The following is a 25,196-nucleotide window of genomic DNA, read 5'->3' as shown; positions in this document are numbered from 1 at the left end:
AGAGGAACAAGTACTGTGAGTGGGCAGGGGAAAAGCCTGAGAGGAAACAAGTATGGTGAGAGGGCAGGAAAGCCTGAGAGGAACAAGTACGTGAGAGGGCAGGAGGAAAGGCGAAAGACGAACCAAGTATTGAGAGGCAGGGAAAGCCTGAGAGGAACAAGTATATGTGAGTGGGCAGGGAAAGCCTGAGAGAACAAGTACGTGAGAGGGCAGGGAAGCCTGAGAGGAACAAGTACGATGAGGCAGGGAAAGCCTGAGAGAACAAGTAGTGAGAGGCTGGGAAAGCCTGAGAGAACAAGATGGAGTGGCAGGAAAAGCCTGAGAGGAACAAGTAGTGAGAGGGCAGGGAAAGCCCTGAGGAGAACAACGTACTGTGAGTGGGCAGGGAAAGCCTGAGAGGAACAAGTATGTGAGAGGGCAGGGAGAAAGCCTGAGAGCGAACAAGTATGTGATGGGCAGGGAAAGCCTGAGAGTGCAAGTACGTGAGAGGCAGGAAAGCCTGAAGAACAAGTACGTGACAGGGCAGGGAAAGCCGTAGAGAACAAGTATCGTGAGAGGCAGGGAAAGCCTGTGAGGAACAAGTACGTGAAGAGGCAGGGAATCCTGAGAGAACAAGTACGGGTGGGCAGGGAAAGAAAACACCTTACAGGGAGTGTGTTGTTGGTTTATTGCTCTATTTACTGTTCAAAATGATGGTTGGATCCCATTTTGTGAGGTGTGTGTGTGTGTCAAATAAAATTTTATTGGTCACATACACATGGTTAGCAGATGTTATTGCGAGGTTAGTGAAATTCTTGTGCTTCTAGATCCGACAGTGCAGCAATATCTAACAGGTAATATCAACAATTCCACAAAAAAAAACATAATACACAAAATCTAGTAAAGGAATGGGATGAGAATATTTCAGTATGAGATATATGGATGAGCAGTGACAGAGCGGCTAAGATCCAATAGYTAGTAAAGAATAGGAAGTGAAGGATACAGTATATACACATGAGATGAGTAATGCGAGATATGTAAACATTATTAAAGTGACTAGTGTTCCATGTATTAAAGTGGCCAATGATATCAAGTCTGTAGGTAGGTAGCCGCGGCTCTGTGCTAGTGATGGCTGTTTAGCAATCTGATGGCCTTGAGATAGAAGCTGTTTTTCAATCTCTCWGTCCCAGCTTTGAWGCACATATACTGACCTCACCTTCTGGATGYWAGCGGGGTGAACAGGTAGTGGCTCGGGTGATTGTTGTCCTTGATGATCTTTTTGGCCTTCCTGTGACATCGGGTGCTGTAGGTGTCCTGGAGGGCAGGTAGTTTGCCCCCGGTGATGCGTTGTACAGACCGCACCACCCTCTGGGTGTGGGCGGTGCAGTTGCCGTACCAGGCGGTGATACAGCCCGACAGGATGCTCTCAATTGTGCACCTGTAAAAGTTAGTGAGTGTTTTCGGGGAGACAAGGCACATTTTTTTCAGCCTCCTGAGGTTGAAGAGGCGCTGTTGCGCCTTCTCCACCACACTGTCTGAGTGCGTGGACCATTTCAGTTTGTCGGTGATATGTACACCGATGAACTTAAAACTTTCCACCTTCTCCACTGCTGTCCTGTTGACGTGGATAGGGGGGTGCTCCCTCTGCTGTTTCCTGAAGTCCACGATCATCTCTTTTATTCTCACCTCCTCCCTGTAGGCTGTCTCGTCYTTGTTGGTTATCAAGCCTACCACTGTAATGTCGTCTGCAAACTTGATGATTGAGTTGGAGGCGTGCATGGCCACGCAGTCGTGGCTGAACGGAGTACAGGAGAGGGTACTATGGTGTTGAATGCTGAGCTGTAGTCAATGAACAGCATTCTTACATAGGTATTCCTCTTGTCCAGATGGGATAGAGTAGTGTGATGGCGATTGCATCGTGTGTGCGTGCACATGTACTCGCATGCATGTGTGTGTGTCTGTGTGTGTGTGTGTYTGTGTGTGTGTATTACCTAGCCATCTGTTGGCCTGGCAGGGCTGGTGAGTGTGTGTGTGGACTGGGACATATGTCAGTCGGCCAGTTCTGAAGGGTTCTACTGGGATGGACTAACGGTTGTGAGTCCAGAACTAGAGGGGTCTGATCTGGGAGGGATGCCCTGCTGCTGACCACCCACTATAGTCATCTGGAGCACTGGGCTGTAGCACAGAATATTCCTCTACACCAGGGGCTGAGAGAGGAGGAGAGAGGAAAGGAGGGATGGTGGAAAGGAAAGAGGAGAGGAGGAGTAGACTGACAGGAAACTAGAGGACATTTAGAATGGAAAGGAAAGAGTTGAGTAGAGAACTGAGGAGATGAGTGCTGAAGAGATGGAGAGATTGACAGGGCGGAAGAGCGAGAAGAGATGAACAGATGATAGAGAGGAGGAGGAGGATGGAGGGAGAAAGGTCTGCAAGGTTAAAGCAGCTGTGTCGCCGCCTGACAAATTGTGACAGACGTTGTACAGGCGCCTGCTGCCGTCACCATAGTAACGGAGAAGCAGTTGAGACATTGCTCTCTTCTACAGCAGAGTTAAGACGGACAGGGAGAATAGAACGAAGAAGAAGAAGAAGAGGAGGAGGAGGAGGAGTAGGGTTAGATGACTTAGAGTGGAGGATAGAGAGAAAAGGACAGACGAGGGAGAGAGAGAGAGTCCCCTGAAGGGGCTGTGTTAGAATGACATACAGGGAACCAATGGCACATAGAGAGAGACTGTCAACAACCCACCCTCCCCCATCCATTCACTGGTCCACTCCACTGCCTACTGTATGGGATCACACTGCTTAGAGCAGCACGGTTGAATGGGGGAGAGTGTGTGTGCATGTGTTAATTACTGTGTGATCCTATCTATGGCATAATATCTAGCCCCCAGTCTGTGTGTGTCTGTAGTTGACTAGTGTGTGATCCTATCTATGTTCGCATGCTGTATGTCCCGCGGTGTGATTAGGTGGTTGACAAGAGAATGAGGCGTGGATTGGACCGGCGGCTTAATTAAGACGCCGCGGCTTTGTAACTGTAATTTAACGAGGGAATCAACGCCATTACTGAGAGCACAGTCATTAGACCAATTAGCTTCTGTTTGTTCTGATAACTACGCCGGCTATGTTCAGAATGGACAAATACAGGGGGATTTTTCACTCTTATTAAAAATGAATCGGTTCGACGCAGAGTAGATTTAAAATGAGTGAACTGTTTTTAATGATCTACTCAATCGGCYTCGGGCTTCGATATTTCAGAGCKTCAGTCAGATATGCTCAGTAACTAAGTGCGACATGTATAATGAATATGTCATTGATCTATTTCCACTGCTGTTTGAAGTGGGCATGCTTACATGCACGTCATGTATTCAAACACTGGACAGTATGTGTGCTACTGCATACAACATGAAGGCAACAGGCGAAATGATTCAACGTGGGAATTTTAGGCTCTGGTTTTCCTATGGATGTGCTAACCTCTCACACTTTCTCTCCCTCTCTCTTTCCCTCGCCCCCCCCCCTTCTCTCTGTCTCTCTGTAGAGGTTGGAGAATAGGGAGGTGTTGCTGGGGGTGTTGTTCCTGGTCTGTCCCTTCATCCCAGCCAGTAACCTCTTCTTCAGAGTGGGCTTCGTGGTGGCAGAGAGGGTCCTCTACATGCCCAGGTGGGTTGTGTGTGTGTGTGTGTGTGTGTGGTTATTGTAGGTAATGTGTTGTGTCGTGTGTGTTTTCCCACCTCTAAACCTCTCTGGGTTAGGAGTTTTAATTAGATAGCTGGTGTATTCTCCTGTGTGCAGTAGTGTGTAGACTAGCTTGGTTGCCCTTACTGCATTTGTGTGTGTTTTAGGGCTGACCCCATTTATTCAGCTGTCGATTGTTTGCAAAGGCCAGAAACAGTGAGCAGCGGAGGACCAGTTTTTTTTTCCTTCTGTTTAGGCATATTATCTCTGGCTTCTCTTTTTAGTCATTTGGTGTCTTCATTTTATCCTACATCTACTGTAGTTGATTTATTAAACAATACACTTAAAAAAAAAAGTCAACCAAGAACAGACGATCTCGGTCGCCCCAATATATTTCTTTGTTGGGGACAGCCTAGTGTGTTTTATCTATGCGGAGGTTTACAAGAGTGTGTCCGAGTGAGTGATAGAACATATGGAGAGCTCATCAGCACACACACACACAGACACACACACCACACACACACACACACACACACACACACACCAGGTTGATTTCTTTCTGCTGTGCTTCACCACTTAGTAAGGGCCCTCTGGTACGTCTTGCAGTGGATTCTATGAAGTGCTCTCTCTCTCCTCCTCTTTCCTTTACGGCTCTCTCGTCTCTCGTCTTTACTCTTTCTGCTCTCTCCATCTGTCTGTTCTCTTTACTCTTTCTGCTCTCTCCATCTGTCTGTTCTCTCTTTACTCTTTCTGCTCTCTCATCGTCTGTTCTCTTTACTTTTGCTTCTTCCTCTTCTGTTCTCTCCTTTACTCTCTCTGCTCTCTCCATCTGTCGTTCTCTCTTTACTTTCTGCTCTTCCATCTGTCTGTTCTCTCCTTTACTTTCTGCTCTCTCCATCTGTCTGTTCTCTCTTTACTCTCTCTGCTCTCTCCATCTGTCTGTTCTCTCCTTTACTCTCTCTGCTCTCTCCATCTGTCTGTTCTCTCTTTACTTTCTGCTCTCCATCTGTCTGTTCTCTCTTTACTTTCTGCTCTCTCCATCTGTCTGTTTCTCTCTTTACTCTCTCTGCTCTCTCCATCTGTCTGTTCTCTCCTTTACTCTCTCTGCTCTCTCCATCTGTCTGTTCTCTCCTTTTTATTTCTCTGCTCTTCTCATCTGTCTGTTCTCTCCTTTACTTCTCTGCTCTCTCCATCTGTCTGTTCTTCCTTTACTTCTCTGTTCTCTCCATCTGTCTGTTCTCTCCTTTACTTTCTCTGCTCTCTCCATCTGTCTGTCTCTCTCCATCTGTCTGTTCTCTCCTTTACTTTTCTGCTCTCTCCATCTGTTATGTTCTCTCTTTACTTTCTGCTCTCTCCATCTGTCTGTCTCTCTCCATCTGTCTGTTCTGTCTCCATCTGTCTGTTCTCTTCTTTACTTTCTGCTCTCTCCATTTGTCTGTTCTCTCTCCATCTGTTGTTCTCTCCTTTACTTTCTGCTCTCTTCCATCTGTCTGTTCTCTCCATCTTCTGTTCTCTCTCCATCTGTCTTGTTCTCTTTCTTCACTCTCTGCTCTCTCCATCTGTCTGTTTCTCCTTTACTCTCTCTGCTCTCTCATCTGTCTGTTCTTCCTTTACTCTCTTCTCTCTCCATCTGTTGTTCTCTCTTTACTTTCTGCTCTCTCCATCTGTCTGTTCTCTCCTTTCACTTTCTCTGCTCTCTCCATCTGTCTGTTCTCTCTCCATCTGTTTTTCTCTCTCATCTGTCTGTTCTCTCTCCTTTTACTCTTTCTCTCTCTCCATCTGTCTGTTCTCTCTTTACTCTCTCTGCTCTCTCATCTGTCTGTCTCTTCTTTACTTTCTGCTCTCTCCATCTGTCTGTTCTCTCCTTTATCTCTCTGTCTCTCGCATCTGTCTGTTCTCTCCTTTACTCTCTCTGTTCTGTCTCCTCTGTCTGTTCTCTCCTTTACTTTCTCTTGCTCTCTCCATCTGTCTGTTCTCTCTCCATCTGTCTGTTCTCTCCGTTTACTTTCTGTTTCTCTCCTTTACTTTCTGCTCTCTTCCATCTGTCTGTTCTCTCTCCATCTGTTGTTCTCTCATCTCTGTCCTGTTTCTCTCTTACTTTCTGTCTCTCCATTGTCTGTTCTCTTCCATCTGTCTGTTCTCTCTCCATCTGTCTCGTTCTCTCCCATCTGTCTGTTTTCTTCTCGCATCCTGTTCGTCTCTCTCCATCTGTCTGTTCTCTCTCCATCTGTCTGTTCTCTTCCTTTACTTTTCTGCTCTCTCCATCTGTCTGTTCTCCTCATCTGTTGTCTCTTCCCATCTGTCTGTTTCAATCTGTGTAGATCGTGTGTAGGAGAGACGGACCAAGGCGCAGCGGGATATGAATACATCTTCTTTTATTAGAACGACGAAGATGAACACGAAACGAAACACTTATACAAACTATACAAACAACCGTGAAGCTACAAACGAAGTGCACACACAAGCTACTTACGTTCAACATAGACACTTACCACAAACACTAAAGCCTATGGCTACTTAATATGGCTCCCAATCAGAGAACAACAATAACCAGCTGTCTCTGATTGAGACCAAATCAGGCAACCATAGACTTTCCTAAAACCTACATCAACCATAGACATACCTAGACACATACATCAACACAAACCCATACACTACAACAAAAAAACACCCTATAACATAATAATCACCAAACACACACATACCCCATGTCACCCTGACTAACTAAAATAATAAAGAAACAAATAATACTAAGGCCAGGGCGTGACAATCTGTCTGTTCTTCTTTACTCTCTGCTCTCTCCATTGTCTGTTTCTCTTCTCCATCTGTCTGTTCTTCTCCCGCTACCTTGCATCACTCTAAGGACTGTCTGTTCTCTCCTTCAGTGTTTCAAGGGCGTCCAGATAATATGTTTCTATTTATTTTTCCCGGTGCTGATATCTTATAAGAAAATCTAATTATTTTTGTCTGTCAATGTTCTCTTCTCTTCTTCTCTTTCTCTCTCTCGCTCGACTTCCATTTTCCTGACTCACGGCCTACCCCATCTCTTTTGTAATCCGGTCCCTGTGTGTGTATGTATGTGTGTGTGTTGTGTGGTGGTGTGTCTGTGTGTGTGCGCATGTGTGCGTGTAAGATTACCATGGCGTAGGGCCTGGAGCCTGATCAGGCTCAGATGGGCCTTGGGGCTCTCTGCCTTTAAACACACATGCATGTCCGCGCGACACAGACACACACATTCACTCCTGCAGGTTGAGAGTTTAGAGTGTATAGCTGGAGAAAGCCGTGGGAGGGGGGGGGGGCTGTGTAAAATCCGCTCTCTTCATCTTTCTCCACTCACTTAACCTCCTGCATGCATAATGACAGAATAAAGTGTCAACAGATGCTTCTCAAATATGTAAATGATCCCCCTCAAAAGCAGTTCCCATTGCTGTGATAGGAGGAGTACGGGAATGGACCTCCTCCTCCTGCTGTGATAGGAGGAGTAAGGGAATGGACCTCCTCCTCCTGTACTGTGGGGGGAGTTGATCAAACAGGAAACATGCAACTGTTTTCCAAAATGTATGTGTTGTATCGTCTCAGGCAGGTATATGTACTGTACAGTACAGTATGTGTGTTATTACAGCCTCGGTGTAACTAACCAGCGCAGTGGAATACTWGTCAACGAGGCAGAGGGCATGCTGGGATTGATTTAAAGTGAAGGGAACATGAGACGGTGCTAAAGAGAGACCCCTCACCTCTGCCTCTGCCTGTTACCTAAAAGTAGTCCAGACACATGGCTGGGCACAGGGTTTTCACTTCCATCTAAATGTAYTCTTTATTGGACATGGTTGCTTTAGGGAGGTTTATGCTCATACAATAGGTTTTCTCCTGCTCTATATCCCTGTTTAACCTCCTCCTAACCCCTTCCTTCCTTTTCCTATCGCAGCCTAACTCAAATTGTTCTAATTCCCCCCTCCCTCCCTCTCTCCATCCTTCTAACTATTAATTCTGCTAATCTTTCCTTGCTCGGGTCTGCAGGGGACTTTCACTTATACTCCCTGAGTCATCTGCGTAGCTGAGCGCAGGATTAGTAGTGATTTCCATGCAGACAGGTTCCCCATCCCAGGGTTTAATATCGCCCACTCACAGCTCGACACTCGGGCCGCTAAATGAATTCCACCCCAGCCTGAGGTATCAGAGATGCAAATGCAAAAGGGGATCGGGATTGTGTGTGTGTGTGTGTGAGACAGTGAGCGATTGCAATTATGTGAGCTAGCGTTTGAGTGTGTGTGACTGTTTGCATGAGAGAGAGAGATGTGTGATTTGTGATTGCGGCTAGAGAGACAATGTGGATGTGTGTGGGTGTATGAGAATGTATTGGAAGAGATTGGAATCTTGTGTAACAGGACATTTCTACTATCCCTTTCCACTTTGCCGCGCCTGCAGAGAAAAGCTTTGTTTGCTTTTCAAATTAAACATTTGCCAGGTTCTCAGTTAGCATTCTGTGTGTTGTTAATTGATTTTCTCCGATGCTGCGTACCTTCCTTTTGTCTGACTTTCTGGCGAACGCGCGAGCAGAACTTTTTAATGAAGGCCCAAGCGTACGAAGGCGTCTCCGGGGAAACAGAGTTCTGCTCCGTGTGTTTTTTTGAGAGCTTTCCGCTGCCTGCAATCACACAACCATTTTACTCCACGACAGAGCAAGAGGGAACGCTGGGACGTTATCATGGCAGGCAGGCTTGGTGTGTGTGTTTTGTGTCTGGCAGGGCTATACAACTGACAGAGGCGCGGGCGTTCCAGCTGAATCCATTGGCGGTGCTTTTCAGAGAGAGGACAATTAGCGCAGGGTAATCTCATTCATGGTTATGCTGATTCACTCACTTTACGGTCTGCTGTCTGAGATCAACGTCACAGTGCCTGCTCTCTCTCTCTCTCTCTCACACACACACACACACACACACACACACACACACACACACACTAAGTGGGGACCTTGATATCACACGCTGGAATTCACTGTGTCATTCTGAGAGACTGCACTTCTCTCATATGTCACATGCTTTGTTTCACACAGGCCTCAAGGCTTATTATGCTTACTCACGCACAATGCACAACACACACACACACACACAGTACTCAGAGGGGAGTTGTGCAGTGTGTGTGCCTGCATGCAAGCACGTGTGTGTGTGTGTCCATATCCCCGGTGTGTATTATCAGCCAGACCCCTGTAATGAGGATAGTTTTCAGCTCAGTGAATTCCAGCGTGTGATATCAAGGTCCCCACTTAGGCTGGCATTCATCCCTGTCCACCCACCCAGGACTCTGATTGGGGGGAGGGGTGTGCCGTGCGCCAGGGTAAATATTAGCACTGGCTAGGCCGTTAGCTCTGACAGCAGAATGTCTAAAGCAGGACTGATGGTTGCCGGGGCTGTCTGGTTGCTCTTTCTTCTCTCTCTGTCTCCCTTTCTCTCTCTCTCTCTGTCTGACACACACACTCAGGAGGATACTGTAAATCAGCAGACAGACTTTAAATAGCTGGCTGCTAGCTCTCTCCCATTTATTCTCCCTCGGTTTCAATCACACTCTTTGGCTCCTCTCTCGCTCTTCTCCTCTGTCTGTCTGTCGCCGTCTCGTTCTGTCACATCCGTACTTTTAACGCCGTATTTTCTGCCTCCTTTCTTTTTTCAACCTGTTCTCACATTCTGTCTCTCTCTCTCTTACGCTGATTTTCCTCTGTTTTATTTTGTCCTGGTTTTATTTTGTCCACCCACTTTCCTTCCTTCTGTCTGGGTTTGTAGTGGAAACTGCAATGGTGTGGAAGGAATGAGAGAGCCCTGTTTGCCCTGTGCTAATACACGTGTGTACACACACACACACACACACACACACACACACACACCTGTCTCTTATACACATCTAGATGTGTATAAGAGCATTGGGGTGGGAGATGTGGTTTGTTCAGTCTTAGGTGTGTGTGTTTGGGGAGGTTGGGGATTGTAAGGAAGCAGACATGTTATATTTCCTGTGGAAAAACAGGGTACTGTGGGATTGGAGAGGGGGGATTCTTGGKTAGACTTCTAGGACTTCTTGAACTCTGGATAACTGAACAGCACGTCATTTTCTTGGGTGTGTGTACATGCACAGGGTTTGTGTGTAGTGTTTGTGTGTCCATTGGCCTGCTTTTCTGTGTGTGTCTGTGTGTGTGCACATTCACTGGTGTGTGCATGTGTACATGCATCATATGTGTGTGGACGTGCTGTTAAAGCCATCAGACTCCACCACCTAAGGGAGCGGCTCATCACGCTATGTTTAGCTCAAACGGTCAGGACACGGCGACCAGGGACGTCTTAACCATAAACAGGAAGTGTATGAGCGGCCAATGAGAGCTTCCTGTTCTAGAAAGGGGCGTTTTCCTAATGTATCATTTTATTGTGTCGTTTTCTTAACGAATCCTGTCCAGGGAAAACTCTAGAGAAGCACATTGGTCTCAGAGTAGTGAATGTCTTTGAGAGCAGGATGAATAGAAAGTCTTATTCATGTATGTACTACTCTGCAGCACTGGACTGGAGATGATTGAGTGGGAGAGAATTGAAAGACATCTCTCTTCCTCTCTTCCCATCCCCCCTCATTTCGGCTCCCCTCTTCTCCTTCCTCTTTCATCTCTCCCTTCCCCCTCTTTACTTTTACAAACTCCCCTCTCTTTCCCTGCCTCCCTTCCTCACTCACATACCTTTCTCTAACTTCTCCCCTTCCCCCCCATCCTGTCTCCTTCCCCCACTCCTCTCTACCTCATCTTCACCCCCCTTCTTCTCTCTGACCTTTTATCCCCATCTTTCTTCACTCCCCTCTCCCTCTCTCTCCCCTTCACTCCCTCCTCCCCCAGTATGGGTTACTGTATCCTGGTGGCCCATGGTCTGGGGAGGTTGTGTTCTGTGGTGGGTCGCTGGGGCACCACGGCGCTGACCGTCTCCACYCTGCTGCTCCTCCTGCTCTTCTCCTGGAAGACCGTTCAGCAGAACGACATCTGGCTGTCCCGGGAGGCCCTCTTCAGGTCAGTGGTATGGTGTGTGTGTGTGTGTGTGTGTGTCAGGCCCTGATTTAATGTAATGGCTTGAGTTATCACCAGTAGCACATTAGAGAGGCTTGCTCTTACCACGCACATTTTCTCTTCCTCTCTCCCACTATTTACCCTTCCTCTCTCCTTCCTTCCACACTCTCTCCTTTCCATGTTGTTTTACAAGCCGGATTAATGGGTGTGAATATAAAGCTGTTTATTAGAACATGGCAAGGTCAGATTACATGCTAATCGCGCACACACACACACACACACACACGGATGCACGCCCCCTGACCCCATCTACAGTCTATGTCCTCAGCAGACGTTATCTCTCTCCCAGACTCGGCCGCATGCTGTTTATCTGTCCATTCCTCTTTCTGTCTGCCTCGCTAACAGGACAGGCTACTAAGACACCTCATTTCATCCCTCCATCCCTCCATCTCTCATTCTGGGATCTAGGCAATTTACTTGTCTAACATCAGCTAGCTTGCGCTGAAGTGGGAGGGAGAAGGGTAATATTTGAGGTGTGTCCTTAAAAACAAGCGCAATAGTGACAATTTCATGCAGCGCTGAAGGGAGGTTTTAAGACCCACCAAAAGCAGGTCTTAACAGTGACGCAGTTGGATTTGGAGAGCGGAAGAGCAGCCTATCCAGCCACGACACAGTACCTTTTGTGCCGGTGAATCTCGTAGTTAGAAATGATTGGTTTCCCTCCAAAACCACCCTCCTCTTAATGAAGGCTGGTTTAGCAGCATCTCAAAGGTGTGTATTTTTATCCTGGCCATTAGCCAAATAGCCTATGATTTAAAGGGGTTATAAATGGTCTACTGAGAGTGCTTTGAAATATTTGAGAGGTTTTAGCCCTCGTGCTTTTTATTATTCATAATTCACATACCTGCATAATTCATTGAACTTGTTCGAGTAGGCTATTCATCTCCATTTTCAAAGAGCGGCCCTCGTCCGATAACAAAAGACACGCTCCTTCAAACTATTCAGTCCTATAATGCCAAGTCAACGGCAGATTTTTGTTGTTGTTGAGAATCTGCCTTGCAAATAGGATACAATAATAGTATTTTGTATAGACGTGCAAATGTTATGCGTGAAGACATTTAGGCCTACATGTGCAAACAGTGCCATGGAACAAGAGAAGCGATTTATGATTTCATGCTTCTGACCCCATCCAATGTAGAAATATTGTTGTTGTTTTAAAAAACGGATTGCTTTTTTTTGGTTTATACGATTAAAGACCAAGCCTTTCATAGGCTACCCTTACCTTAGGCCTAGGCTACTAACGAATGCTGGTTCAATGGCAATGCATTGTCTTTTTTATCCTTGCCTTTATCCTAGCCTATCCATATAAGGTGTTAAAATGGTCTATTCGTCAGAGTGCCTTGAGTGAAAAATATACCTCACATCTTAAAACATAAACAAATCTTACTTGCATTCTTAATTTCACTTGTTCAGGTATCCATCCCCATCTCCAAACAGCACCTCTCATTCAGTTACCAAAGACTCGCTTCTCCAAACATATTTAAATGATTTAGTCCTATAATGCAGTATCAACCGTAGGCCTAGGCTATATTTTGCTTCTTGAGAACATGCCCCACACATATACAATTTACAGGAGCCTATTATTTTTTATTTTAGGAGAAGTGCGATGAGGAAAGACACATGTAGGCTCGTTGAAGCCAATTACAACAATGATGACTGTCAACACGCCAAACATATTGAGGGAAAATAACAGGATTTAATTATTTTTTTAAAACTATCACTCGTTACTGTAGCCTAAGCTTTTCATTAAACTGTAGTATCAATCCGCAATGGACCAGGACGAGCAAATTCAGTGCCCCCAGTCGAATTGCAGTTGATGACAATGCAAAGACCATCAATAACTTATAGAACTTGAGACAAACGCATGCAGTAAAAGGCGACTGCACTTCCTGGCTTGGCCTTGTTTTGAAGATTGCTCATTAAGAATGCTCGCGGCCACGACTGAAGCCAAACGAGAGTTGTCTTGGGGGTGTGGTTTGGTGTGGGTGTGGTTTGGTTTGGTGTGGGTGTGTTATGTTCATCTGTTTCACTGCCTCTCCTACTTTCCCCCTCATCCTCTCTCTCTCTCTACAGGTCTGGCATCCAGACGTTGCCTCACAACGCCAAGGTTCACTACAACTATGCCAACTTCCTGAAAGACAGAGGGCGCCACCAAGAGGCCATCCACCACTACAAAACTGCTCTCAGGTCAGTTATAGTGTCCATAATGACAGAGCTTTTGCTGTTTACGCCACTACAAATCTGCTCTAAAGTCAATCTCAGTGTCCAAGAAAGTAAAACTACAGGAATAAGAGGGAGTTTAGGTGTTTCATCCTGATCACCATGTCAATTGGACACAGTCCCGCCAAACCACAGTCATTCCTCAACCGCAARAACACTATCAGCTTTCAACGTTCAGGGATACGGTCATTCTGACAAAACCACAGTCTAGGCTCTCAGGGCGTGTTTGGAACCTCAGGTGACCTCACCCACTCCAGGGCCTGAAAGTTTTCAAGCTACAGTCAAAATTACGTTCGAGGTAAGAAAACCAACTGAGAAACGCGAAGAAACCCCATTGGAATCTCGGCTCCAAACCTCAATCAGCAAGCGGTCATGAAACGGTCAGGTAGGTCTCAACGGAGAACAGTTCTTCGCCCTTGCTCCAGGACAAAGGGAGGACATCTTTCTTAATATGGCATGTCGTCCCTATAATGTCTAGACTGTACCTCCAGGCCTAAATAGAATTCATTCATTTAAGTAGGAGACACATTATTGGTTATCGTAGGTTGATGYTCCGCCCCCTCAATTAATTACAAAACACTCTTTCATTAAATCAGGAGGAACTCTGTTTGCTGCACATGAATGCATAAAGGCGCGCACGCACACACGCTCTCTTGCTTGCACACACAGACACACACTAGATTGCATATTCTCAAGCATGTAATGGCCTTGTCTCAGCTCGATGCTTGCACCCCATTCATCTCAGTGAGACACAAACACACAGCGCTGTACCTAATGAAAGAGGGGATCCATTTGTTCTGCCTGTCACTGGCCCTGGCCCAGAGGGCTATATATTTACCCCCCAGACCAGCTTTCCCTTTTTCTCGTCCCCCTCTCTTCCCTCCCCACTACCACCCTCCATTCTTCTTGAGTCATAACTGATGATCCTTTCAGTGCTCTGTCATTTTGTCTGTGTAGTTGTGCGGGTGTGTGAGAGAGAGTTTGTTTGTCTCAGTCATCAGTATTTGACTGACAGGAGCAAGGAAATCATGCTGTGTATGTCTACTGCTGTATCTGAGTCTCTCTCTCCTCCCTTCCTCCCTTCCCTTCCCACCTCCTCCCTTCCCCCCTCCTCTCGCTTCTCTCCCCTCCTCTCTCCTCTCTTCCAGTGTGCCAGGGGCTAGCTAGAGCCAGTTTGACTTATTTGGACAGAAGGGTTTAGGTCCAGTGGGATCATTCTTTTCTCTTTCTGCAGTTTGTTCTTTTTACCTTTCTATTCCCCCTGGCAGAGATGTAGATGCTCACTGAAGGATGCTCCGTGAGCCGGCTTAGCTAGAGTGTGTGTGTGTGTGTATAGGGATCCATATCTCAGACCTCCATCAGTTCCATTCCCCCGCTTCTATATTCCTCATCCCCCTATCCATCCATCTCTCCATCCTCCGAATACCCCATCATTTCATCCACTCCCCCCCCTTCCCCTTTTCCTATCTCTGTTTCATCCCTCCATGTAGTTAAAGACAGACTAGCAGAAGTGTGCTCCCCCCTCCCTCTCTTTCTCCCTCTCGCTCTTTTCCTGTTCCCCTCTAATGCCTTCTCCTGCCTGTATCTACATACAGCCACAGGATCCTGCAGGTGTGCTGTTATAATCCTGTCCAGAACCCTTCGCTGCTTTTATCCCACTGCAAACCACATGACTCTCTACACAGAGGCTGCTCTGAAATGATACTCTTTTCTCTATATAGTCCACTACCTTCGACCAGTTCCCATCGGTTCTGTCAAAGGTAGTGTACTGTATAGGGAATAGGCAGAAATACTTTAAGAAATGAGGAGATGGTAAACTCCATTCGATTCTTATTAACGGTCATTGTATATGTTGCTTGTATGTTGTCAATGGGCCGCACTGGGCATTCTGGGTCATTCTGGACAAGTGGTCAAGTGGGAGTCAATTTTGCCCTAGCTCAAAAATGTGCATGAATTACGTGAACGAGAAACACAACATTACAAATATTACCAAAATGTGAAATAATGAACTTGTTCTCTTTAATACCATATAGCTTTGATATCGTGACATTACATAGGTAGAAGGGATTGTGTGACGCTTAACTCAGCAACTGCGTGACGCAGCATGACAACGTGAACGCGATTGGTCTACAGTCTGCTGGGCGAGGCATTATACTTTACATTACACATTCATTGGCCAATGACATTACCATCTCCTCATTTCTTCAAGTACTTCTGGAATAGGGTGCTCTTTTTCAGACACTGACAAACTTTAACCCCCAGGCACTTTACTTCCACTTTTCAATTATTTTCGTAGGTCATTTTTCTTGTTTTTCATTTGGGCTAAAATGTGATAAGAGAGAGAGTCTGTGTTGTTATACCCTGGAGTTGTGGGTTTTGTTGCATTCTTTCGAGGTTGTTTTATTCGTTTGTTTTTCAGGTTTCGTGTTCTGGTCCCCTGCTAAGACATTAGATTCGGGGATGGTGTGTGCGGGGATCAATAGTGTGCTCACGGCAGTGTGCGTGCCACTAAGTCCACACTGCTTCCTTTCTAGGCAGTGTCACACTGAAAGGCGACATAAACTGTGACTCATTAGCCAATGGAAAGGAGACTGAGTTGCCATGGAAATGGACACGGTTGTCGTGGCGTTGTTTCACCTCTTGCCCCCGGGGTTGTGATGGGTGTGTCTCATAGTTATGCCACTAATAATACAAATGGGTTGCAATTACATGCCACCTTTGACTCGATCCTTTCTTAAAGCACTCAATGTCCTATATAAGGTCCGTTTCATGCCTTATTCAGGAGCTCTAGAGTGATTGATTTACAGAAGCCATTTTGTGTACGATAACCGTTATCAGGATAACAACCACTTATTCTAATGACGGTATCATGGGGGTCATGTTGTCTTCTTGTAGCGCTATGGGGTCATGTAAGGATACATGAGAAGGGTCACATGTCCCCAAAAGTGCTAAATTGCTTCCTGACCAGACGAATCAGGCACCTTTTCAACCATTTGCGGTCATCACAAAATGTGATGAAGGAAGAATGTTTTCTTCCAGATTGGAACTTGAAGAGTTTTTTTCCCCCTTCTCCTCTCCRTGAACTACTTTCCTGCTCTTCTCCTTTCTTCCTCCCTTCCCCCTCCCCTAACCTCTCCAGGTTGTACCCTCGCCATGCCAGTGCTATGAACAACCTGGGTACTCTGACACGCCACCCAGAGGATGCCGAGCACTACTACAGGACCGCCCTGGACACCAACCCCCAGCACAACAGAGCCCTGTTCAACCTGGGAAACCTGCTCAAGTAGGATGTACACACACACCTGCATACATATGCACACACATGCATGGACACACGACATGCGCGCGCGCACACACACACAATTGTGCGTGCACTCAAGGTCTCGGCACAAGGCTCGCACCCCATTCATTCGTACACACACTGTCCCTGCAGCTCACATAACGAGGGACACACAGTGCCCTACCTGAGGATAAATGGCTTACATTAGCAGAATGCTGTGTCTGTTCTTTCTCACACAGTCATAGTGCTGAGGGGTAATAGTTTAGACACGTGGTGGCGAGCTGTTCGGCTTGTTGCTCATTAGGGCTGTGTGTGTGTGTGTGTTGTGTGTGTGTGTGTGTGTGTGTGTGTGTGTGTGTGTGTGTGTTGTGGTGTGTGTGTGTGTGTGTGTTGTGTGTGTGTGGTGTGTGTGTGTGTGGTGTGTGTGTGTGTGTGTGTGTTCACATCATCAACACTACTCTGCTCTACTCATCCCTGTCACTCTGGCAGGAGGCTGATTGGAAAAACATTTGTTTAACACAGAATAAACAGAGCACTCATGAAATCACTGGGTTGACACAAAGAGGAAGGCTTAGGGGGGGCTTGTTAGAACAACAAAAACATTTCATACACACACACACACAACACACACACACACACACAGACACACCAGCGCAGCAGACTTGGCGTTAGTCGGGACAGTGGGAGTATTCTGTCTCTGTTTGTTTACTGTCTGCATTATAGCCCCCACCTACTTCATTGTCATTGATGGGCGTGTAAGGTATTTGTAGTACACACACAGCAGCATTCCTGCTTGCCTGGCTAGCTCTAATGGAGAAACATGGCAGTAATGGCAACACAAATTATCTCCATTATTGCGCTACAGATCCATCAACATCAACATTGATGGGAGTGTAAAGTGTTTGCAGCACACACACACACACACACACACACACCACACACACACACACACACACACACACACACACACACACACACACACACCACACCACACCACACACACACACACACACACACACACACACACACAGCCACATTTCTGCTAGCGTGGCTATCTCTAATGTTGAAACAAATTAACTTCATTATTGCGCTACAAGATCCATCAGGTCTATATTTTCAATTACGACCTTGTGAACATACAGCCTCAGCCTTACAGACGCAACATGGAGTCCCATTACTCCTGCTGGACCTGGCACCGTTTCCAGGTCATCTCCTGTATGGATACACAGCGGGGGTGTGTGTGTGTCAGCAGAAAACGGACACAACATAGCCACACGATGATGTTGACGATGATGATGTTATTTCAGGTCCCAAGGGAAGATGGAAGAGGCAGAGGCTCTGTTGAGAGACTCCATTCGGTTCGGTCCACACTTCGCTGACGCCTACTCCAGTCTAGCATCACTTTATGCAGAGCAGGTAACACACACGTACATGCACGCACACACACACACACACACACACACACACACACACGCTTTGCAGGTAATACACACGCCATTCCAGTGATGTCTCAATCTATGCACTGGTTGCACACACACACAAAAATACACACATTCTCTCACACACACACTTTTGTAAGAGCATGTTAGGCAATGTGAGTTCTGCTATATCCCCCTTTCCATGGATTCAGAATTCAATTAAAATTCGCTGTAGATCATTAATCTTGCTGCCGGGAACTCCAGTCTCTGCGCCATTATTTTGGCTTGTTCAATTAAACACACTCACTGACTCCCTAACCTTCTATTACCACAGGCTCTCTCTAACCTTATCTCAGCGTAGCCACAATTTCACACATGACATCAGCTCATACTCAATAATTCAATATAACTATTTTATTGATCTCGTATTCTTTTTATTATAGAAGCGGTTTGCGGAGGCCAATGACGTTTATCTTCAAGGCATAGAGAGCTGCCCGGACAGCTCGGACCTGCATAATAACTACGGAGTGTTTCTGGTCGATACCGGTGAGTTCTGTCGGGTTGGTYGGAGAGGAGAGTGTTGATCTGTCTGCAAATAAAGTTTTTGCTTACTCACACCTCTCTTTCTCTCACTCTCTGTCTCTCATTAGGAGAAGGCGCTCTGGCGGCAGCCCACTACCAGCATGCCGTGCGTCTCAAGCCGGCGCACTACGTCGCCATGGTAAACTTGGGCCGCCTCCTTCGCTCCTCCAGTGAGAACAAGGAGGCGGAGTCTTGGTACAAAAAGTGAGTTAAGAGGTGACAACCAATTTGGTAATATGGCAGAGATTCACAAGTCAAAACGAGAGCAACACTATCTGACCTTTGACCCCAGGGCCCTGCAGGTGACGAGGAAGGTGGACATCCTGACGCCACTAGGGGCGCTGTACTACAACACAGGACGCTATGAGGAGGCTCTGCAGGTGTACCGCGAGGCGGCTACGCTACAGCCAGATAGCACCGATATCTGGCTGGCTCTGGTGAGGCACAACACACACACACACAGACGCAGGCACACACACATGCAGGCATGTACGCGCCACATGCTGCAGTCATACCAGGACAGCACAAACAGATGTCTGGCCCTGAATTGCCCTCTCCCTTCCTCCCTCTCTCTCTCTCCCTATACAGGCACAAGTGTTAGCCATGGCAGGCCGCTCTAAAGAGGCAGAGAAGATGACTCTGGGCATCATATCGAAGCAGGGGAGCTGCATCGAGTGTTACCGCCTACTGTCTGCCATCTACAGCAAACGAGGCAACAACACAGAGGTGAGTGTGTTGTTTGGGTCTGTGGTGTCTGCCTTTGAAAGAAAGAACGGGAAAGAGCGGAAAAGAGTAACGGGAAAGAACGGGAAAGAGTAAGAAGAGTAAGAAGAATAGGGATGGGGGATGGGCGAAGGACCGAGACAGTCAAGAAAAACAGAACAATCCTTATCCCCTCAGGGTCAGCAACGGTGATCGCCGCGGAAACAGTGGTTGCTATGGAAACCCATCACATCTAGATGTCTCCTCCGAGTCTCACAGGATCCCATCCCCTTCTGTTCACACTGATCGTTCATCCTTTACTTCATCTCTCCATCCTGATTACATTCTCCTCCTCCTCCACCGCCGTCCCTGGTTCCATCCCTCATTCCATCCCTCCGTCTCTGGGGGCTCATCTGTAGACACTCTAACAGAATGGATGTAATCTCTGTGTCTCAAATGGCACCCTTATCCCTGTGTAGTGCACTACTTATACGGAATTGGGTGCTATTTGAGATTTAGCCTCGCTGCTAAAAATAGTACTTCCTTCCTAAAATAACAGAGGTGGTGTAGGGGGCTGACTAGAGCAGCAAACTTTTTTGTGCCAGGGACCGGCAGGGACCGGCCTTTTTTTGTGCCAGGGACCGGCAAGATAAGGCCTTTTTTCCCCCTCTGGGGACCGCTTGGGTATAAAAATATTGCCAATCGCTTTTTTATTCAGAACACCAATTTTTCTATGCATTTTCTCTATTATATGAACTACCCTAACACCAGTGGAGGCTGCTGATGGGAGGACGGCTCATAATAATGGCTGGAACGGAGCGAATGGAATGGCCTCAAACACGTTTGATGTATTTGATACCATTCTACTAATTCCACTCCAGTCATTACCACGAGCCGTCCTCCCCCATTAAGGTGCCACCAGCCTCCTGGGCCTAACACATATCATTTGTTTAGGACAGTAATAACATAGTCCATCAAGCTATTTGATTCTCTATTTTAGGACACCTGGTAGTATCATCAACAAAACTAAAATATATATATTATTTGATGAAAATGTTGAACTTGGCCTTACTGCCATTATCTCAATAAACATAGTAACACACTAAGATATGTCAAATCAGGGAGGCCACCTTTCGATCTAAAGGATTTATGGTATGTAGTCACTGAAATTGTTGAGAAAGATCTGCATTGCTTTCAAATCCGTGTGTCAGTCCGTTCCAACATGTCCTGCGCAGCTTGTGAGCGCCGTAGAGGGAAACGGCAGGTACGTCCATATTGCTGAGAGTCACGGCTTTCGGTGATGGGGTCATAATAGCTAATAGCTCCGACCGGTCAAAAGTTAGAGCCGAACTTGTAGGACGAAAAAAAAGAAAGCGCTCTGTTTGTCACGACCGCATTTATCGGAGATCGGAGGTTACTCGCGTAGCCATGGTTCTATGAACCAAGCGCGACATTTAGTAGATCGAGACGATTCCAGTGCAATCAGTAGGGCTAGAGGACGTTTATTTTCTCTAAGTCTCTCAGACAGAAGACAGAGTGAATATTACACCATCCTCCCTTTGGATAGTCTTAGTGTGTTTCTGTCTAGTGTCTACATACTAACTCACCAGGGATACTGCTACGCTTCCAGTTGTGTTAGCTACACGATCTCCATATCCCCTTAATGGGGGTTTTATACATGCTTTTTTTCTTTCTCTCTTTCTGTCAAAGGGAACTGATGATATTTATGTTATCTCAAGGATGAGACTTCTCTCTCCCAGAGGCAAAAGTAAATTACATTGAATTCCCACCTCTCTCTTCCTAGTTCTTTTCTGTCCCCTTCAAATCTCTCAGCTCTCGCTCTCGCTCTCTCTCTCTCTCTCTCCACAGAACACTGTCTACCACTATAATCAGCCTCACTCTCTTTTTTTATTTTTTATTTTTTATCTCTCTCTGACGACCTTTTCTCTGCTCATCAGCCAGTGAATGACGAGTCTGTCTCTCTCTGATATGTCATGGTGCATTTCCAATGAGGATTTAGCAAGGTGTTTTACCAAAAAGCCTCAGACGTTTGTGTTTCCAGCTCCGTGGCCCGGCTCCTGGGACTCACTGGACCATGGCCTCAGTGGACCTGCTCTGACTTGGGGTCAAGGCAAGGCTGCTGGGGCTTTTAGGTTAAAATTACATTCTGCTCTTCACAAGTCCTCACTGTCATCCCTAGCCATGGAAGTCTATCCCTAGTCATGGAAGTCTATCCCTAGTCATGGAAGTCTATCCCTAACCACGGGAAGTCTATCCCTAACCATCGGAAGTCTATCCCTAACCACGGAAGTCTATCCCTAACCATGGAAGTTCTATCCCTACCATGGAAGTCTATCCCTAACCATGGAAGTCTATCCGCTAGCCATGGAAGTCTATCCCTAGCCATGGAAGTCTATCCCTAGCCATGGAAGTCTATCCCTAACCATGGAAGTCTATCCCTAACCATGGAAGTCTATCCCTAGCCATGGAAGTCTAATCTCTAGCCATGGAAGTCTATCCCTAACCATGGAAGTCTATCCCTAACCATGGAAGTCTATCCCTACCATGGAAGTCTATCCCTAGCCATGGAAGTCTATTCCCTAGCCTAATGGAAGTCTATCCCTAACCATGGAAGTCTATCCCTAACATGGAAGTCTATCCCTAACCATGGAAGTCTATCCCTAAGCCATGGAAGTCTATCCCTAGCCATGGATCTACCTAGCCATGGAAGTCTCTCCCTAACCATGGAAGTCTATCCCTAACCATGGAAGTCTATCCCTAGCCATGGAAAGTCTATCCCTAGCCATGAAGTCTATCCCTAACCATGGAAGTCTATCCCGTGAACATGGAAGTCTATCCCTAACCATGGAAGTCCTATCCTAACCATGGAAGTCTATCCCTAACCATGGAAGGGTGTGTACCTAGTGTAACACTGGTGATACAGTCGAGAAACAGAAGTAATGTCGTGGTGAGCTTTACTCATGAGAACACTCTGAAACTGTCTCCACACACCATCAGGATCCCAGTGTGGATGCGTGTGTGTGTGTGTATGCACGTGTGTGTGTGTGGTAACCTCTGTATATGTGTACTAATTCTCTCCTCTTCCTTCAGGCTCTGGATGCTCTAGACAAGGCACTACTGCAAAACCCCTTAGACATGTCTGTCAGGGCAGAGCTTCACTTCTCCAAGGGCAACCAGCTCAGAGAGATGAACCAGCTGGACAGAGCCTTCGAGGTACAGGAGGCTCCACACACACACACACAACACACAACACACACACACACACACACACACACACACACACACACACACACCCCTCATTACTCTGCATACTTTTCTCCATCTGCTCTCTCTCTCCTCAGACTCCCTCTCTCCTCATGCACTAATGTTTCAACCTCTCCAACCTAATTAACTTTGTCTCCTGCTTGACGCTCTCCTCTCTCTCCTTCCTCAACATTACACCCTCTTCTCTCCCGTCCTCACCATCATACCCTCTCTCCCTCCTCACTGTCATTCCCCTCTCTCTCTCCCTCCTCACTGTCATTACCCTCTCTCTCTCCCTCCTCACTGTCATTACCCTCTCTCTCTCTCTCTCCTCACTGTCATTACCCCTCTCTCTCTCTCCTCTCACTGTCATTACCCCTCTCTCTCTCTCTCTCCTCACGTCATTACCCCTCTCCTCTCTCCCTCCTCACTGTCATTACCCTCTCTCTCTCTCCTCCTCACTGTCATTACCCTCTCTCTCTCCCTCCTCACTGTCATTACCCCTCCTCTCTCTCCCTCCTCACTGTCATTACCCCTCTCTCTCTCCCTCTCACCAAACCCTCTTCTCTCTCCCTAGATCATTACCCCTCTCTCTTCCCCTCACCGTCATTACCCCTCTCTCTCTCTCCCTCAATGGCATTACCCCTCTCTCTCTCCTCACCGTCATAACCCCTCTCTCGCCCTCATTATCTACTTTTCTCTTGTATTTTCTTTTCTCTCCTTTCACCTCTGTGAATAACTTTAGAACTTCCTATAACCTCAAACTTTACCCCTTACAAAACGAAACCACTAATTGGCTCATATATCCCAATCTCCCCGAAAGCTACTAGGAATAAAGAAAATAACATATTTTTAGGTATATTCCTTAAAAACAACCCGATTTGCATCTCCTACATGAAGTATATTATCTGCAGGGGTTTCCGCCTGTGGATCTTCTAAGCGCCGGGCGCTTTTTTTCTCCTGTTCAAGCGGACACACTTGAGAGAGAGAAGAGATACAAAGTTTGCAAATAAAATCACATCAAACAGCGTTCCAGGCCTTTCGCTGCCTTGATCTTTCCCCCCCCTGTCACTAAAATAACACCATATCTCCTCCACTATCTGCATCAACAAATAAGCCCATTTCCCCCCAACCACACTTCTCACAAGAGAGAGTGTGTGTCCTAAGATAACCTTCTTTCTCTTCCCTCCGTCTTTCTTTCGTTTTGTCCTCGTGCTGAACTCTCTCTGCTTATACAGCAGGTCTCTCTTCCCTCTCTCTCTTTACTTAGAGAGCAAGTCTCTCTGTCTTTCCACTCCCTCCCTGTCTCTCTCTCCCTTTCCACTCTCTCACTCCCTTTTCTCTCCCTCCATCTCTCCGTCTTTCTTCAGTTCAGGAAGTCAACAAAGGCCTGCTATGTTGAACAGTTTATTCTCAGGGTTTCTTTTAGAGATAAACTCTGCAGTTCTGTCTCTCTCAGTGGGTCTTGGCCGGGCGCCAGGGCTCCAGCTCTTGTTCGGGTGTTGTTCCCCTTCTAAGAAAAGGCACAACAGGGCCAATTGAGATCATGCGGGCTTTGGGGTGTGGTGGTTGACAATGTTGAAACGGATCCAATGTCTGCTTGTGGTATTTTGATTGCATATTCTATTGTTTCAGGGTGTTTGGTGTTCAAAGACACACAACATGTTGCGCCGATTTTAAAGTTTCCGTAATCTTCTAAGTCAACTTTTCTCCCTTCGTATTCACTTTATAGTCCGAGCATAAGAACCCTACTGCCATCTAGTGATCGTTGGTTGTAACTACTTTATATTAAGGTATGCGTGGTCTTCATTACAGAGCTACAAGCTGGTAGTGGAACTAAAACCTGACCAATCGCAGGCTTGGATGAACATGGGAGGAATTCAACATATCAAGGTACTACGACTACACAGTAGAGTTAATTTGCATACGTCAAAAGCCATTTTACAAGTCATCAAGTCTTTGATTATACCGGAATTGCATATCAAGCATATATGGCAAAGGATGAGAGCTGATAAATGTCTGTATTTGATCCACTGCAGGGAGACTATGCAGCAGCCAGGCAGTACTACCAGAGGGCCCTGATCCTAACCCCTGGCTCCAAGCTGCTGAAGGAGAACCTGGCCAAGCTGGACCGGCTGGAGAGGAGGCTGACCGGGGCCTAGACTAACCCAGACACAGCACTATTCTGGGCATGAGTTGGGGACCAAGGACCCTGGATGCCCCAACAGTACGGTTAAAAAAATACCTTCTTAAGTCAACCTACCTGGTTGATGATGTGAGATTATGGTGAACATGACAGGGTTGCAGGGTATGGAAGCAGACTGGGGGTGATGGAGCTTCCAGGGGAGCATGAGGCTGGTTAAGCCTGTGATTGGAGTCACATTCTGGGGGAAGCAGATGGAGAGAGGACCCTAAGGAGTGGAGATGGAGATTCAGCCAGCAGCACTTCAAATTGGAGCGGACTGGATCAGCTCTCTTTAAGACAGTACCGCGAGCTCCACACATCGCCCAGCCTGAAAACGCTTCAAACAAACTGATCTGCTTTTGAAAATGTTTTGTTTAGTTTGATTTGTGTTTGTATTTAATTTCATGTTAAATCCTGTTTTTAGTCACTAAATCTGTGATCACTTCCCTCATCTCTGCTGATGAGCAAAACCATAAGTAAACCCATGTTGAGATTTTGAAATGTACTGGGTGTCATGTTCACTGTAAATGCTCCAACAATATCATTCTAGCTGGAAGACAAATTGCATTTTGCCAACATGAAGGACAGTTTGCTGAAGTCACTGTATATCCGTGCTTAGGGTTGGGCTTGCCTTGACTCAAATGTGGTCCCTGCAACCCCTCAGCCTGAGCTTGGGATACATAAGCCCTGTTATAAGACAAGGTATCGGTGTGCTCCGTGAACACATTGACAACATGTGCTTTTAACCTCAAGCTATGGCAGAGCCTCTGAGAAGCAAGCAACGTCTGCTCAACGTAGCCTTCCGCAAGT

The 25,196-nt window shown here is 46.6% G+C and overlaps 1 protein-coding gene across 1 annotated transcript; it reads left to right on the top strand.

Moving 5' to 3' along the window:
* Positions 1 to 3,378: 3,378 nt before the first annotated feature.
* LOC111950049 (protein O-mannosyl-transferase TMTC1-like) lies at positions 3,379 to 24,820 on the top strand. The gene is made up of 13 exons (XM_023967392.2): positions 3,379 to 3,384; positions 3,512 to 3,633; positions 10,511 to 10,678; positions 12,809 to 12,922; positions 16,095 to 16,238; positions 17,543 to 17,651; positions 18,097 to 18,199; positions 18,304 to 18,439; positions 18,528 to 18,672; positions 18,824 to 18,961; positions 22,049 to 22,171; positions 24,017 to 24,094; positions 24,241 to 24,820. Exons 1-13 carry the CDS (start codon positions 3,379 to 3,381, stop codon positions 24,361 to 24,363), a joined length of 1,509 nt encoding a protein of 502 aa, XP_023823160.2. The 3' UTR covers positions 24,364 to 24,820.
* The last annotated feature ends 376 nt before the right edge of the window (positions 24,821 to 25,196 follow it).

This window comes from Salvelinus sp. IW2-2015, linkage group LG3 (genome assembly GCF_002910315.2).
Source record: "Salvelinus sp. IW2-2015 linkage group LG3, ASM291031v2, whole genome shotgun sequence".
Classification (NCBI taxonomy): domain Eukaryota; kingdom Metazoa; phylum Chordata; class Actinopteri; order Salmoniformes; family Salmonidae; genus Salvelinus; species Salvelinus sp. IW2-2015.
The sequence above is the reverse complement of the archived record's forward strand: the minus strand, read 5'-3'. Positions and strand labels throughout refer to the sequence as shown.